Source organism: Mus caroli, chromosome 6, assembly GCF_900094665.2.
Source record: "Mus caroli chromosome 6, CAROLI_EIJ_v1.1, whole genome shotgun sequence".
Lineage (NCBI taxonomy): Eukaryota > Metazoa > Chordata > Mammalia > Rodentia > Muridae > Mus > Mus caroli.
Genome location: NC_034575.1, coordinates 110,896,709 through 110,911,132, shown reverse-complemented (window position 1 = coordinate 110,911,132; position 14,424 = coordinate 110,896,709). Strand labels below are relative to the sequence as shown.

Sequence of the window (14,424 nt, the reverse complement as noted above, 5' to 3'; positions counted from 1 at the left end):
TTTAAAGATTTATTTATTATATGTAAGTACACTGTAGCTGTCTTCAGACACACCAGAAGAGGGAGTCAGATCTCATTTCGGGTGGTTGTGAGCCACCATGTGGTTGCTGGGATTTGAACTCTGGACCTTCAGAAGAGCAGTCGGGTGCTCTTACCCACTGAGCCATCTCACCAGCCCTAAAACGTTCATTTTTAAGATGACACTTTCTGTTTTATATTTATGTGTGTGAAGGGCAGGGAGAATCACTTTAAGGAGTTCTCTCCTTCCTGTCTTGTGGGTCTAGGTCAGATTTAGTTTATCTGACAGCAGGCACTTTTAAGTCAGCTCTGCACCCTGACCCTGTATTTTAAAGATCTTTTGGGGTTTTGTCTGCACACCAGGCACATGCATGGATGGAATTGAACCTCTGGAAGAGCAGCCAGTGCTCTCAACTGCTAAGACTTCTCTCTGGGTCTACAGATCACCTGTTGGCTGGATGGGCATGCACACCCAGCAGTTAACTGATCCCTCCTCCCTATCCCTTTTTTGAAACTTAATTGCAAGGGAAGATGATGTTGAAATTCCAGTCCAAGTGCTAGGGATGGAGCCCAGGGCCCTGTGCATGCCAGGCAGACACTGCTAACTGAGCTACACCCTCTCAGCCTTTGGTGTGTGTTTTATGACATGACCCCATGAATTCTGCCCCCTTCCTGCACACACATACAAGAGCTGCCAGTTTCCACAGAGACTAACTTGCCTGTGTGTCTTCAGCGAAACTGGCGGAAACCCAGAGGCATCGACAACAGGGTGCGGAGAAGGTTCAAGGGCCAGATCCTGATGCCCAACATCGGTTATGGGAGCAACAAGAAAACCAAGCACATGCTGCCCAGCGGCTTCCGCAAGTTCCTCGTCCACAATGTCAAGGAGCTGGAGGTGCTGCTGATGTGCAACAAGTGAGTTGGGCCCCTGGCCAGGAGTGTGCCTGCCTCCTGTGAGACTGGGGCCACTGCAGTGGCCATGCTTATGAGGAAAGGGGATGTGTTCCCTTGGTTGAAGCCTGAGACTGGAGAAGAGGGAGGTCTTTTTACAGTGGGTTGTTCAGTGTCTTTTATGGTCCTGTGTGGAACACTGCTATAGTATCATGAGACTGCAGGGGCCTGTGTCTAACCTGGGACCTAAGCTGTGCTTGGCTCTGCTCTGACAGGTGGATTTGCAAAGCAGCTCAGGTCTTTTGGGGCTAAGATAGAGAAAGAGTCTCCAGGCACAGCTGTAGAGAGAAGGTTGTGGGGTATTCTGGGTACTTTGAGCAAGTTACAACCCTTAGTGACCTCTGAGATGCAAGACCAAGGCCTCCCAGGAAATACTCTTGACATTGGATATGAGGGTGTGGTAGGAATTGTTTATTTTTCCCAAGTAAACTAGGACTGCAGAGAGTGTATGTGTTTTCTGAGGTGGTTGTCATGCAGATGGAGGAGGCCGCATGGGGAGATTATGTTGTGCGTTTAACCAGGCCTTGAAGTGCTACAAGTCCATTTGGGAGGATGGATGCAGTAGTGTGTGTGTGTGTGTGTGTGTGTGTGCGCGCGCAGGAGCAGCAGTCCATGAGGCAGTGTTGATGGTGCAGTGTTATCGGGGCTGCATTTCTAATGGGTACATCTGCCCCAGGAGAGCTGCTTGGCCTAGTTAGACCCTGCAGGTGCACCGCTCACTGAGTTCTGTCTCTGGGCATTTTCCTCTGTATAACTGGGGAGCAGGGGAAGTTGGAAGGTAGTTACAGAAAAAACATTGGTAGTAGTTCCTGAGTGGTAAGAGTCCTGGGGTGGGGTATGGCAGCATGTGACTTGTGAATGGTGAGTGTGCTAGATGGTTATAAATGCATGTGGCCCGGGACGGGTACTTCAGGTTAGAACCTGATGCACTCTGTCCCCAAATCTCTGTCAAGTGGGTGTTTGTTTGTATTCGGTATTTGCCATTTGTATGCTTTCCATAGCTCTGCCATCCTGCTTCTCTAGGGGTTTTTCCTCAGCTCCCTGTCTATGGCTTCACGGTCATCTCCATGCTGAGAATGTGTTCATTAGGACAGATTGTCAACACTTTGAGGGGACACGGGCTTGACGCTACTTGAACTGTGTACCTTACAGTGGTTGCCCTGGAAGCCTTTGGCTCCTGTGGAAGAATTCTGGGTTACTCACTCAGTGTGAGGAAGAACCTGAGCCTGCTGTGTGTGGATTAGCACCTGGTCACTACTGTAGACCACTGCAGAAGCCTCGGTGCCTGGGCCCTTGAGCCTTTAGTGCTCATTAAGCCATTTCCCTGGTGACCTTTCCTGGTTTGCTTCTCTTTCAGATCTTACTGTGCTGAGATTGCTCACAACGTGTCCTCTAAGAACCGAAAAGCCATTGTAGAAAGAGCAGCACAGCTGGCCATCAGAGTCACCAATCCCAACGCCAGGCTACGCAGCGAAGAAAATGAATAGATGGCTTGTGTGCATGTTTTATGTTTAAATAAAATCACAAAACCTGCCATCGTATTTTCTATCTTTTTGGTAACTGGAGATTGTTCTTTGCTGCTTGTTCTGGGGAGGCAGCAGGGTTCAGAATCCCATGCTAGTCTTGGTTGGCTGCAGGTGGAAGAGGGGAAAGCTACAGTGTAGGCACACGTGAGTCTGGGGACCAGACAAACCTCTGCTCTCAACCCTGTCCCAACTGCTAGCATGGGCTCTAGCTTAAGGCACTTTTTTGAGGAAGCCTTTGGTTTCATGGAACTGGCCTGCTTGTCCTCAGTCAGGATTGACAGTCCTGTCTTTGGAGGATTTAGAACTTCATGAGACTGATAAACATTTCTGCCACTGAGATACTACAAGGGCAGTGCCCTCTGTAGCACAGGCCAGTTTCTGGCTCTCTGGTCTTTTGAAACAGTAATGGAGTTCAGAAGGGCTGACTGTCAAGGGTGACACTTAAATGACTGGAGAGAAAGACATCCCAGCCTTTTTACTATTAAGCTTTTGTTCTCATTGTAGAAATACGGTTTTATCGTCTTGCTGTAGTGGTGGGGAGTGCTCTACAACTGAGCTATTAATAAACTTTGGTGTTTTGCCTGTATGTATGTCTGCCCTGAGGGCATTGGATCCTTTAGGACAGGAGTTAGAAAGCTGTTGCTACCAGGAGGGCCTGGAAGAACAGCCCATCACCGAGCTAACCTGCCCTGTTGCTTTTAGGTAGATCTTATAGTTGTTCACTACGACCCGAGTGTGTGGTCCAGCCTCAGCCTCCTAAGGAATTAGGATAACAGGTCTATGCCATTGGCCTTAATATGGATAAGAATCCTGTGAGGAGAGCTTTGTATATGTTATTAACTCAGATAAATGGCCTCAGCTGGCTTTAATTCCAGGTAGGTGGATCTGAGTCTGGGCCATATGTGGCTACAAAGAGAAACAATGTCTTAAAAATCAAAACCTGTCATTTATACTTAAATTTTCAGTACTAACAACTACATACACAGGAAGAGCACAAGCCAACTGTTACACTCCTGGGTGATGGGATTAGGGATGTTTGAAACAGTGGACCTACACCTGGCCAATGAGCCACACTATCTTCCCTGTAAACAGTTCTCACTCTGCTAATTAATGAGGCACTAAGTATAAATTGGTTCTCTACATACCCTACCCATGGCTAGGTTCAGGGTGCTGACATTTGGAGTTCAGAGTAAGTGAAGTAGGAAGTCAGCCCCCTGCTTGCCTTCTGGTCTTGGGCACAGGCCAATGCTGGCTTCTAAATGAGTGGAGGGGTGCAGTGTAAAGGTGGTGGGACATCACGCTCGTGAATGAACGTCCTGAGTTGATGGGCCCGGCTTTGGCACTGGGGCTGTGAGCAGGGGGCCCTAGCAAAGGCACTGAGGCTGACAGGGAAGGACAGGAGAGGCCAAGGCCTATTGGGATAAGAAGGGAGGCTTGTGTTGGGGACAGCTAGCTGAGTTCCATAGAGTCCGTGCTGGGGCCAGAGGCTGTGTCCTTTTGTATGCTCTCGAAGAGGGTGGTGAGTTCTGGGTTGGATCGGATCTGGGCAGAAAAGTCAGCTACAGTGGGGCTCTTGCGCACCTCAGGGTTGGTCAGCAGGGCAGCCACTGCCCGCATTGCTGAGCGCTTCAGCTCCTCCTGCTTCTCCAGCTCTTGCTTCACAGAACCAGCCTTGACCTGCAGAGGGAGACAGTGTCCTTACTGAGTCTGTTACCCATTTTAAACATAGGTTTCTAATAAAGGCCTAATTTCAATCTGATTCATAATCAGATTTCATTTTTTTCTACTACTGTGCTGCTATTTGAAGATCAAAACTTAGGGGCTGGGTATGTGGCTCAGTTGGTAGAGTGTTTCACCTGGCCCGCACAAAGTCCTGAGTTAGATATCCACATCTGAGTAGGGAAGAGGGGACCAGATCCAGCATCCACCAAATCTGCTGTACTACACAGCTGGTATTCCCAACACTTGGGGGCAAGGGCATCAGGGCCAGAAATTCAAGGCACCTTTGGCTGTATACTGAGTTTAAGGCCAGCCTGGGCTACCAGAGTGTCTGTGTTTTGTCCCCCCTCCCCCAATACCCCCTACATACACACAAAGAAAATGAAAAAATAACAATATGTGCCTCAAGACACAAGCTACATGGAAAGCAAGACAGGAGGAAGGACTCACTTAAGTTCAGGAATTTGATGCTAACCTGGAGAACAGTTTGGTTTTTTTTGTTTTTTTTTTTTAAAAAAAAGGGTAACAAAACCACTATTCTGAGTCTTGCCTAAAGACTGAAATTCTTGGTCCTTTAAGTAAATCTTAAAACTCCAATCAGGGACGAGGGAGATGGTTCAGTGGTGAAGTACTTGCTGTACAAACCCAAGTTCAGATCCCACAAGAGCTGGATGTGGAAGTTTGTGGGTGTAGACACAGGCAGATCCCTGCAGCTCATGGTCACCCAGTTTAGCAATAGTGGGGCACACCTTTAATAGGCAGAGGCAGTCAGATGTCAGTTCTAGACCAGACTGGTCTATAACATGAGTTCCCAGACAGCCAGGGTTACACAGAGAAACCATGTCTGGGAAGGGGGAAAGAGAAGGAAGAAGGCAGAGAGAGAGATCAAGGAAGACCACTGAAGTCAACTTCTGGCCTCCACAGATACACAACACATAAACACCACACACACACACACACACACACACACACACACACACACACACACACACACAGACACAGTTCTTTCATTCAACAGGTCTCCACCAGGACCCCGAGGGTGCCAGGCTGTTCCCAATATTACAACTTTCCAGAAGACCTTCCACACTGTGTTAGCAGTTGCTCTGTAGTAGCAGGAGTAGCCAGCCAATCAATCAACCATAAGAGGTAGGCCCAGCTCCCAACTGGGATCTGCATAGACTGTGTGGGGAAGCTAGCATGTGGAGTGTTATACCCTGGATCCCTCTCCCAGGCCAGCACCCAGGAAGTATTTAATGAAGGAATCTCACAGCCCAGCCCAGGAAGCTTTGTAGACTGGGGCAACAGCCAGCCCAGCACTGCAGTGCACATGGTCCAGTGAGTGATGACTAAAGCCAACAGGCACTCCAGGGTCCAGGCAGGGCAGGGCTTACCTTGGCAGTACAGGTGGCTCTGAGTGGCTCAATGAGCCGGTCCACCCTCTGCAGGACAGGTGCAGGACAAAGAGTGGCCAGTCGGGCCAACATGATGAAGGTCAGCATCTACCCAAGGAAGCAGATGGAACTCATGGTGAAACAGCACCCAGACAGAGCAGCAGACCCAATGGAAGCTCTGGCTTGTACCCCACAAACTGACAACCAAGTCCCTCCAGGCCCCTGCGCAGGGCTCCCACCTCTCTGGGTCTCAGGTTCCTATTATAGATGTACACCATGACGCTGAATGTTGCCAGCTAACTTTAGTTGTGTGAGGATGGCTGGATAACAAAAGGCACGTGTTCACATGCCTCTGGCACAGGCCTGGGCAGGAACTGAGCAGCTCCTCGGTTTCCACTGACACTGGCTTGGACATGCTGCAGTTGAGATACAACTTGAGTGTGTATCACAAAAGCCTGTGTATAGCAATGCTGAGGGGTGATGGAGTCTTCAGCAGGAGGTGGCTAGGTCACTGGAGGTGGTCCTGCTGGAAGGGGTTAGTTCAGGTCTCAGAGGACCTCAGTTCCCACAAAAGTGAATAATAAAATGAACATGCCTCCATCTTTAATCCCAGCACTTGGGAGGCAGAGGCAGGCAAATTTCTGTGAGTTCAGTTCCAGGCTGCTCTGATCTACAAAGCGAGTCCAGGATAGCCAGGGCTCTGTTAATACCAAGAAACCCTGTCTGGATAAAACAAAAACAAAAAACAATACAAGAACACGCCTCATGCCTGATTCTACCATGTGAACTTCTGCAGCTGCCGGCCATTGTGATGCCGCCAGAGCAAAAACAGATGCCAGCCAACACCAGATTCTGAGTCTCCAGAAAGATCTAAAACAGCCTTTTAAAGGAATACCCGGCCATAGATTTTTTTTTTTTAATAGCAACAGAAAACAGGTCAGAGCCGGGCGTGGTGGCACACGCCTTTAATCCCAGCACTTGGGAGGCAGAGGCAGGCGGATTTCTGAGTTCGAGGCCAGCCTGGTCTACAAAGTGAGTNGGATTTCTGAGTTCGAGGCCAGCCTGGTCTACAAAGTGAGTTCCAGGACAGCCAGAGCTATACAGAGAAACCCTGTCTCAAAAAACCAAAAAAAAAAAAAAAAAAGAAAAAAAGAAAGAAAAAAAGAAAACAGGTCAGGTGTGAGAACACGTGCCTTTAATCCCAGAACTCAGGAGACAGAGGCAGGTGGATCTCTGTGAGTTCAAGGCCAGCTTTGTCTACATACTTCTAGGACATACAGAGCTATATAAGAGAAACTTTGTCTTAAAAAACAAAGCAAGGGCTGGACAGATGGCTCAGTGGTTAAGAGCACTGACTACTCTTCCAAAGGTCTTGAGTTCAATCCTCAGCAACCATATTGTGGCTCACAACCATCTGTAATGGGATCTGATGCCCTCTTCTGGTGTGTCAGTGACAGTGAACCATGTGGGAATCCCAGATGTGGACATGCCCATAATAAATGCATAAAAATAAATAAAAAACAAAGCAAAATGAAATAATACTAACCAGAAACAGACTAATATAATGGCAATGTGGGAATTTACCTAGCATTATGGATCGTTTTCAAAAGAAATACTATTTTTCATATACATTTTTTAAATTTTTAAAATGTTGGTAACATTTAAAACAAACACTACAACAGACTTGGACCTAATGTGCCCAAAGTGTACACCCTAAGAAACATCCAAGACCTGGTTCCTCGTTCTTTTTTTGTTTGTTTATTTGAGACAGGGTTTCTCTTTATAGCCCTGGCTGTCCTAGAACTCACTTTGTAGACCAGGCTGGCCTCGAACTCAGAAATCCGACTGCCTCTGCTTCCCGAGTGCTGGGATTAAAGGTGTTGGCCACCACCCGGCCGGTTCCTTGTTCTTGACAGAAAGCACAGCTGCTTTCATGGGGTGCCAGGAGACGGGGAGAACAGCAGGGGCCTAATGTTGCCTGGTCCCTTGCTCTGAGCTGGGCTTGCATCTGGCACGGTGCCACCTACCCGAATGTCATAATGGTCCTTCAGCCCATCCTCCACGTGGTTCAGAAACTCGCACATGTCCAGCTGGCCCAGGCAGCTCTCCAGCAGCGAGTACATGCACTCGAAGGCAGCCTTCCTCACATCCAGCCCATCATCCACAGTATGCTTGAAGGGCCCCATCTCCACCTGCAGGAAGGAAGGACATAACAAGGAGGGTTTGCAATACTCACCTCACCTGCTCAGCACTGCATCCTGGCCCCAAGTCACACTCTATGCGCTCAAGTCTCAGGTCTCAACTCAGCCTGCAGCATCCTCTCTCTGGACTGTCACACCTGCTAAGCAGGAAGTGTCAGGTTCCGTGTGTGCGTGTGTGTGTGTGCGTGTGTGTGTGTGCGTGTGTGTGTGTGCGCGCGCTTGTAGGACCTCGTGCACACTGAGCACATGTTCTGTAACTGAGCATCTTTTGCCTGACAGACAACATCTTACTTGAGTACTAAATTAGACACCTTGGGAAGGTCTGGGCATATGGCTTGGCTAGCACACACACAGACCCAAGTTTGATCTCTGGCACTGAATAAACATCACGATGTCTGTAACCCAGCGCTCAGGAGGTGGAAGCAGGTCAGAAGCATTCTTAACCTAGACTACACAAGATTCTGTCTCAGGAAAAAACAAAATCCTTAGGAATAGGTGCTACTATCAACCCTACTCAACATCCCACTAAGGCTCAGAGAGGTAACCTGACATGCTGGAGGACACACAGCTGGTAAGTCGCAGAACCAGACTCAAAAACCAAGTCCTCTGAAGCTTGTAACCATGGAATCTGGCTTCTAACAGTAAAGTCTGAGCCCCAAAACCCAACTGAAGAGATTACACAGATTAAAAATAATGCCTTGTGGGTAGGCAGAGCTTCATGGAATGGCATCGCCTGCCAAGCAATGTTGGTGACCACAGGAACTGCAAGAGGTCTGTAGGCACCCTGGTTTCAGCTCAGGGGTACAGATATTAGATTTTTGGCCTCCAGAACTATATCTGATACCAGGTACAGTAGCTCACACCTTTAATCCCAGCACTCAAGAGGCAGAGGCAAGAGGATAAATCCCTGTGAGTCTACATAAGTGAGTTCCAGGATAGCCAGGACCACACAGAGAAACCCTGTCTTAAAAAGAAAGACAAAACCAAAAAATCTTCAAATGTCCTTCTTTCAGAAAACTTTTTCAACCCCTCTCAAGAGCACTGCTTCCTCCTCAGACCTTCGTGAGGAGCTGTAGGGCAACTTGGCTGTCAAGCTCAACCCCCTCTGCCCCTTCAGCTCTCTCTCCAACCTGACTCTCCTGACCACCGCTCTCCTGGAGGTCAGGCTGAGCATCTTGGTGGCAGAAGCCAACTATGAGTCCTGGGACTTTAGACTCTGGCTGAGTGACAAGAGTTGCTGACACTGTAGTCCAGTGCCACAGGCCTGACACCTTGAGGTTCAGGAGGTTCAGTGTTTGGACTGTGGGTTTTAAAATGCTTGCATTATTCAAAGAGATGTACTGGGGAAGGAGCCCAAGTCTAAATACAGAGCCCATGTATGGGGAATAAGCGTTCCTCTTCATATGCCTGAAGGTAGTTCAGGTAGTATTTGTAGGGTGCCTGCATTTTAAATAGAGCCTGTCACAGGGGGTGTCACATTTGGGGACTAGGATGCTCATGCTGACCATGAGCTACTAAGCATCAGGGCTGCCTCCCAGTGCTTAGGGCACAGCCTTGTGGTACAGGCACAGTGACTGTCCTCACTTAGCTCCAGGGAAAACTGAAGCTAACGGGGCACTGGATTGCCCAGTCTGGGCCCCCGCTGGGGAGTGGAGAGACATGGCATGACTAGGGCCATGTGGCCCTTGTGCCTGGGTGGGCCTCACTCTTGGTTTTCAATGAGCCTTGACTGTGAGGCACAGAAGGCTCAACAAGGGCTAGCCATACAAGGTGTCCATGCTACCTCATACCTCTCGGATGAGGTCCCGGCGGATCTTGGTCTCCTGGTAGAGGAGGGGCAGGATGTCATCCAACAGGTCCCGGACCAGCGATGGTTTGTTGTGCACAGCTGAGTTGAAGAAGGTGAGTGTGGCCCGGCGCACGTTCAGGTCTGGGTCCTGCAGGCTTTCCATGAACTCCGCTGCAGAGCGACAAGACAAAGGACATAGAAGCAGGACATAAAGCCACCTCTATGCTGTTCCTGGTGACCTGGGCACCACGAGTTATGTAGAACTAAGGGCAGACATGACCCGAACATCTACCTTAAGCCAGACACAATGCCGTCACAGTCCAAATAAGAATGCCTAGCTTCCCACTGACTTTGGGTTCTGGCAGCCGTGACCTCCTCCAGGGCTTTTAGGAGTGAGCCATGACAGCAGCTGTGAAGCCCAGGGCTGAGAGCTGGCACAGAGGACGGCTCTGCTCTCAGACAGGGCCTCGCTGACTACACCAGGTCCGGGCTCTTCCTGCCCTAGTCTCTTGTGCACAGGATAACAAGGCCACCCACAGCACCAGGTCTGAAACACCAACCCAACACGGTTGCTCTGAGGATTAGTGCTGAGGACGGAACCCAGGGCCTCGCATATGCTGAGCATCCGTGCTACCACTGAGCAACGTCTTCAGCTAGAAGAGTAGGACACAGAAACTTGAGTCTCCACCACAAACCACATGACCAGAGTGGCCATCGCACCACAGGGTATGTTACTGTCACGGGATATCGATTTCCTTGCACTGGGAAAAACTGCAGTCTTCAAGCAGATCAGGACTCAACCACACTAGGACATAGGACCCTTCCCACAGTGTATGCTGGCTCTTAGAGTCCTGCTTCTGTAAGGATATAACCTAGGAGTAGGACAAGTCTGAACCCTCTCTTGGGACTCAGTTTCCCCATTTGTAAAATGGGACCAGTGTTCTTTACCAGGCTGGGAGGGACTATTAGAATTAACTGATGAGTTTTATCAAAGGGCATCTCATGGTATCCATCCTAGGGAGCCCAGAACTAAGGGTCAAGCAGCTAAAGGTGGTAGTGCATGCCTATAATCCCAGGACTTGGGGGATAAAGGCAAGATCAGGAATTCAGAGTCATCCTCGGCTATATAGAGTTTGAGTCCAGCCTGGGCTACACAGATTCTAACTCTAAAAACAAACTAGCTTTGGGGACTGGAGAGATGGACCAGCAGTTAAGAGCACTGACTGCTCTTGCAGACGACCGGAGTTTGGTTCCCAGAACCCACGTGGTAGCTCAAAATCATCCATAACTCCAGTTCCAGGGGATTCAATGTCTTCTTCTGATCTCTATAGGCACCAGGAACACATATAGTGCACAAACATGTTCAAGTGAAACACACACACACACACACACACACACACACACACACACACACCAACTAATAAAAAAAAAAATCAAATTACAAAAAGAAGTAAACTCTGAAGTAAAACCAAGACACCACTGTTGGGCCCTGGACCCAACCACAGCAACCACAGCAACTCATCAAGGCTAGAAATCTGCCTATGGCCATCAGGGTCAGTCCAGGCTGCGACAAGGATATAGTTTCCAATTCACTGCTCTTTGGTCTGGCACAGTGCCTTTGCATGCATCAGCACCCCATTTTATAGTTGAGCTTGAAATGGCCTGCCCACACTTCTAAGTCAGTATTCAAAGCCAAAGGCTGGAGAATTCCAGCCTCCCTCTACATTCTGTAGGGCCACTTTTGTTGAGAAGAGGGCTGAGATTCTGGTGTGGCCCCCTGAGAAGATGCTGGCACTGGGCTTTGAAGGCAGGAAGTCTGGTCCTGCAGGAGGCTTGAAGGGAGGGCCTAGCCTACCCCATGAAGGCTTCTCCAGCTAAGACCCCCTCAGACTTGGTCAAGTTGGTGCTTGCAAGTTTGTTTTCATCCTCAGAGCCTGTACCTTTAAAGAGCATTTCCCACCCTATTAGCTGTTTCCAAGAGAGCGTTCTCCAGAAATGCCTCATGACCATTTGACAGATAAAGAAGCAAAACTCATCAGTAAGGGGCACGTGAAGCCCACCGGAGCCCTGGTGGTGACAGGGGTTTGAAGGCACAGCTCCTCACTCAAGAGGCTGACTCCCTTGATTAATTTGTAAGATGTGCTAGCCACGCTCCAGACCCACGGTGAGAGGCACTAGTCGCACCTACCGATGAAGCTCTTCAGGAGAGGGTCGATGGAGTGAGGCTGGTCTGAGATGAGGAACTTGACTGCAGTGATGACCGTGCTCCGGGTGTATGGCTGACCTGCAAGACAAGAGGCAATAGTGTGGGGCAGGGGACCACCCATAGACCCAGCAAAACACAGTACACCCCCTCCCTACTTGAGGAACAACCCCCTCCCAGGAAGTATTAATTATTATAATTATGTGATTATTTCCCATGGCAGCCTTGAATCTGCCCAGTTCTTCCTCCTGCTGCTAGAAGAGTTAAGTGGCTGGGTCTTGGTAGGTCCAAACAGAACACTAGGACCTCAGAGAAAGTTCTGCCCTCAGACTGAGACTACACTGCATTTTCAGACATCCTCTCCATTCAAACTCCATAATAACAAAATGTTAGTTAAAATAATGAAGCTGGTGTGGTAGTGCAAACCTGTCATCCCAAAGTCCCAGGAGTATCTTCAGGAGTTGGAAGTCAGCCTGGGCTACAGAGTGAGTACCTGTCTCAAAAACAAACAAAACTGTGAACAACTATTGGCCTGCACTTTACACAGGAAAGGGGGACTCGGCAAGGCCAGGTTCACATTTCAGGCCACAGAGAAGAGGCCAGGGGGGCTTTTGGCAGGCTGGCGGCCAATGGGATCCCCCAGAACTCAGGTCCCCGAGCACGAGGTCATGAAGGACGCACTTCATTTCACCTTGTTACTGACTTTATAGAAGCTGGAGAAAGGGGGGTGGGGGCTCACCGAGATCCCTAAGGATGGAGGGGTCATGCCAGGACATGGTCCTCACCTAGAAACTGGTTGTGCATCTTTGGGACTGGGGCCCAGCAGACAGAAGTAGGCTGCAGAAGGTGAGCCCTGATGGTTATGTTTGCCTTTGATTCCAGCCTAAACTGTGTCCTGATCCACCAAGGTGTGAACTAGCCGCTGTGCAGGTTCCTGCTGCCATGACTGCTCACACGAGGCCTTCCCGTCTATGGCTGACTGCTCCCTCTAAGCAGGGGCCTCCCTAAAGTTGCTTCTATCAGGTATTTTGTCACAGCAGTCATGACTCTAGCAGATTATGAAAATAACATCATATGGCTTTATTTCTATGATGATGTTTTTTTTTTGTTGTTGTTGTTGTTTTTGTTTTTTTTGGTTTTTTTCGAGACAGGGTTTCTCTGTATAGCCTTGGCTGTCCTGGAACTCACTTTGTAGACCAGGCTGGCCTTGAACTCAGAAATCCGCCTGCCTCTGCCTCCCGAGTGCTGGGATTAAAGGCGTGCGCCACCACGCCCGGCTTATGATGATGTTTTTAAAAGCAGGGTTTCTCTATGTTGCCATGGTACTCAATATGTAGCCCAGGCTGGTCTATTTCAGAGTTCCTCCTGAGTGCTGAGACTAAGGTGTACACCACCACACCCAGCTCTATGTCACCTCTGATTTGTGTGAGACGGTAGGAATAGAACCCAGGGCCTCGTGTGTCAGAAGCAAACATTCTACCAGCAAGCAACAGCCCCAGCCCCCAGGCCCTTATCTATCTATCTATCTATCTATCTATCTATCTATCTATCTATCTATCTATCTATCTATCTATGTAGAGTCTCAAGGCCTTCAGTATCTCTAAGCAGGTAGACTTTGAAGTAATCCTTCTGCCTTCTGCCTCCTAGTTATATACTTCTAATCCTGTCTGCCTAATGCCATCTTTAAGTTGTATTTTTACCCCTTAGTATCTTCAGAGGACAGGATTCAGGAGCTCTTTGTATACTAAGCCCTTCCACAAAACAGCATGGTGTTTACACAGAACCTATACCTGTATTTTCAGTCTTCTTCATGTTATTTACATTAAACATGCCATCAGTAGTTACATCTATATTGTTGAGGGAGAAAAAGCCTTGCAAGATGGTTCTTGCTATAAAAGTAGCTATCACCAAGCCTGGTGACCTGGCCCTGCCACCTGGCCCACCTCAGCCAGTGACAGGAATGCCAAGACTTTGACCCCTGTGCTTGAGTGGGACGACTTGGCATCACAGACCAGGCGGCTGGCAGTGCAAGTCCTTGGAATCTACATGACAGAAGGAGAGACCTGACATCCCTAAGTTGTCTCCATGGCATGCCATGGCAAACACACAACAAAAGGAAATAAAGACAAGAAAAGCTTTCACATGTTAAATACAGACACAATATTTTCTTGGGTTATTTTTGATCCAAGTGAGTTGAACCTATGATGCAGTCCCCTTCAGTGAAAGGTCTGATTGAAATAAGGACACATCAAAAACCCTGTCCTCTTGGATTGGAGAGATGGCTAAGCAATTAAAAGCACTGGCCACTCTTGCAGTGGACCTAGGCTTACTTACAAGTACCCACATGGCAGCTCACAGCTGTCTGTAACCCCAGTTCCAGGGCATCTGATGCCTTTTTCTGGCCTCCGAGGGCATTGCCTGTATACAGTACACATACATCTATGCAGGTAAAACACCCATATACATAAAACAAAATAAAAATTGAAGAACCCTGCAAAAAACAAACAAACCAACAAAACCAAAAAGAGACCTCCACCCCAGAGACCACTAGGAGAAGCCTGTACATCTGCGAAGCATCGTTCGTCTGACTGGCTTCTTCTTGACTAACACCCACACACTCACTCACA

General features: G+C 48.7%; 2 protein-coding genes across 2 annotated transcripts in view; one reads left to right on the top strand and one right to left on the bottom strand.

Annotated features, from left to right (window-relative positions):
* Positions 1-675: 675 nt before the first annotated feature.
* On the top strand, positions 676-2,509 carry Rpl32 (ribosomal protein L32; the record flags this gene model as incomplete). Its single annotated transcript, XM_021164947.2, has 2 exons — positions 676-932; positions 2,326-2,509. Coding segments are annotated over 2 exons (387 nt in total), but the record flags the coding sequence as incomplete, so codon positions are not given.
* A 431-nt stretch (positions 2,510-2,940) lies between these two features.
* Cand2 (cullin associated and neddylation dissociated 2 (putative)) overlaps positions 2,941-14,424 on the bottom strand; it is a 29,686-nt gene continuing 18,202 nt past the window's right edge. Inside the window, exons 11-15 of the mRNA XM_021165450.1 lie at positions 11,783-11,878; positions 9,596-9,765; positions 7,632-7,796; positions 5,605-5,712; positions 2,941-4,171 (exon numbers count right to left, since the gene is read on the bottom strand). Coding sequence (XP_021021109.1) covers positions 3,944-4,171; positions 5,605-5,712; positions 7,632-7,796; positions 9,596-9,765; positions 11,783-11,878 — 767 coding nt within the window. The 3' untranslated portion in view covers positions 2,941-3,943. The remainder of the gene's footprint in view (positions 4,172-5,604; positions 5,713-7,631; positions 7,797-9,595; positions 9,766-11,782; positions 11,879-14,424) is intronic.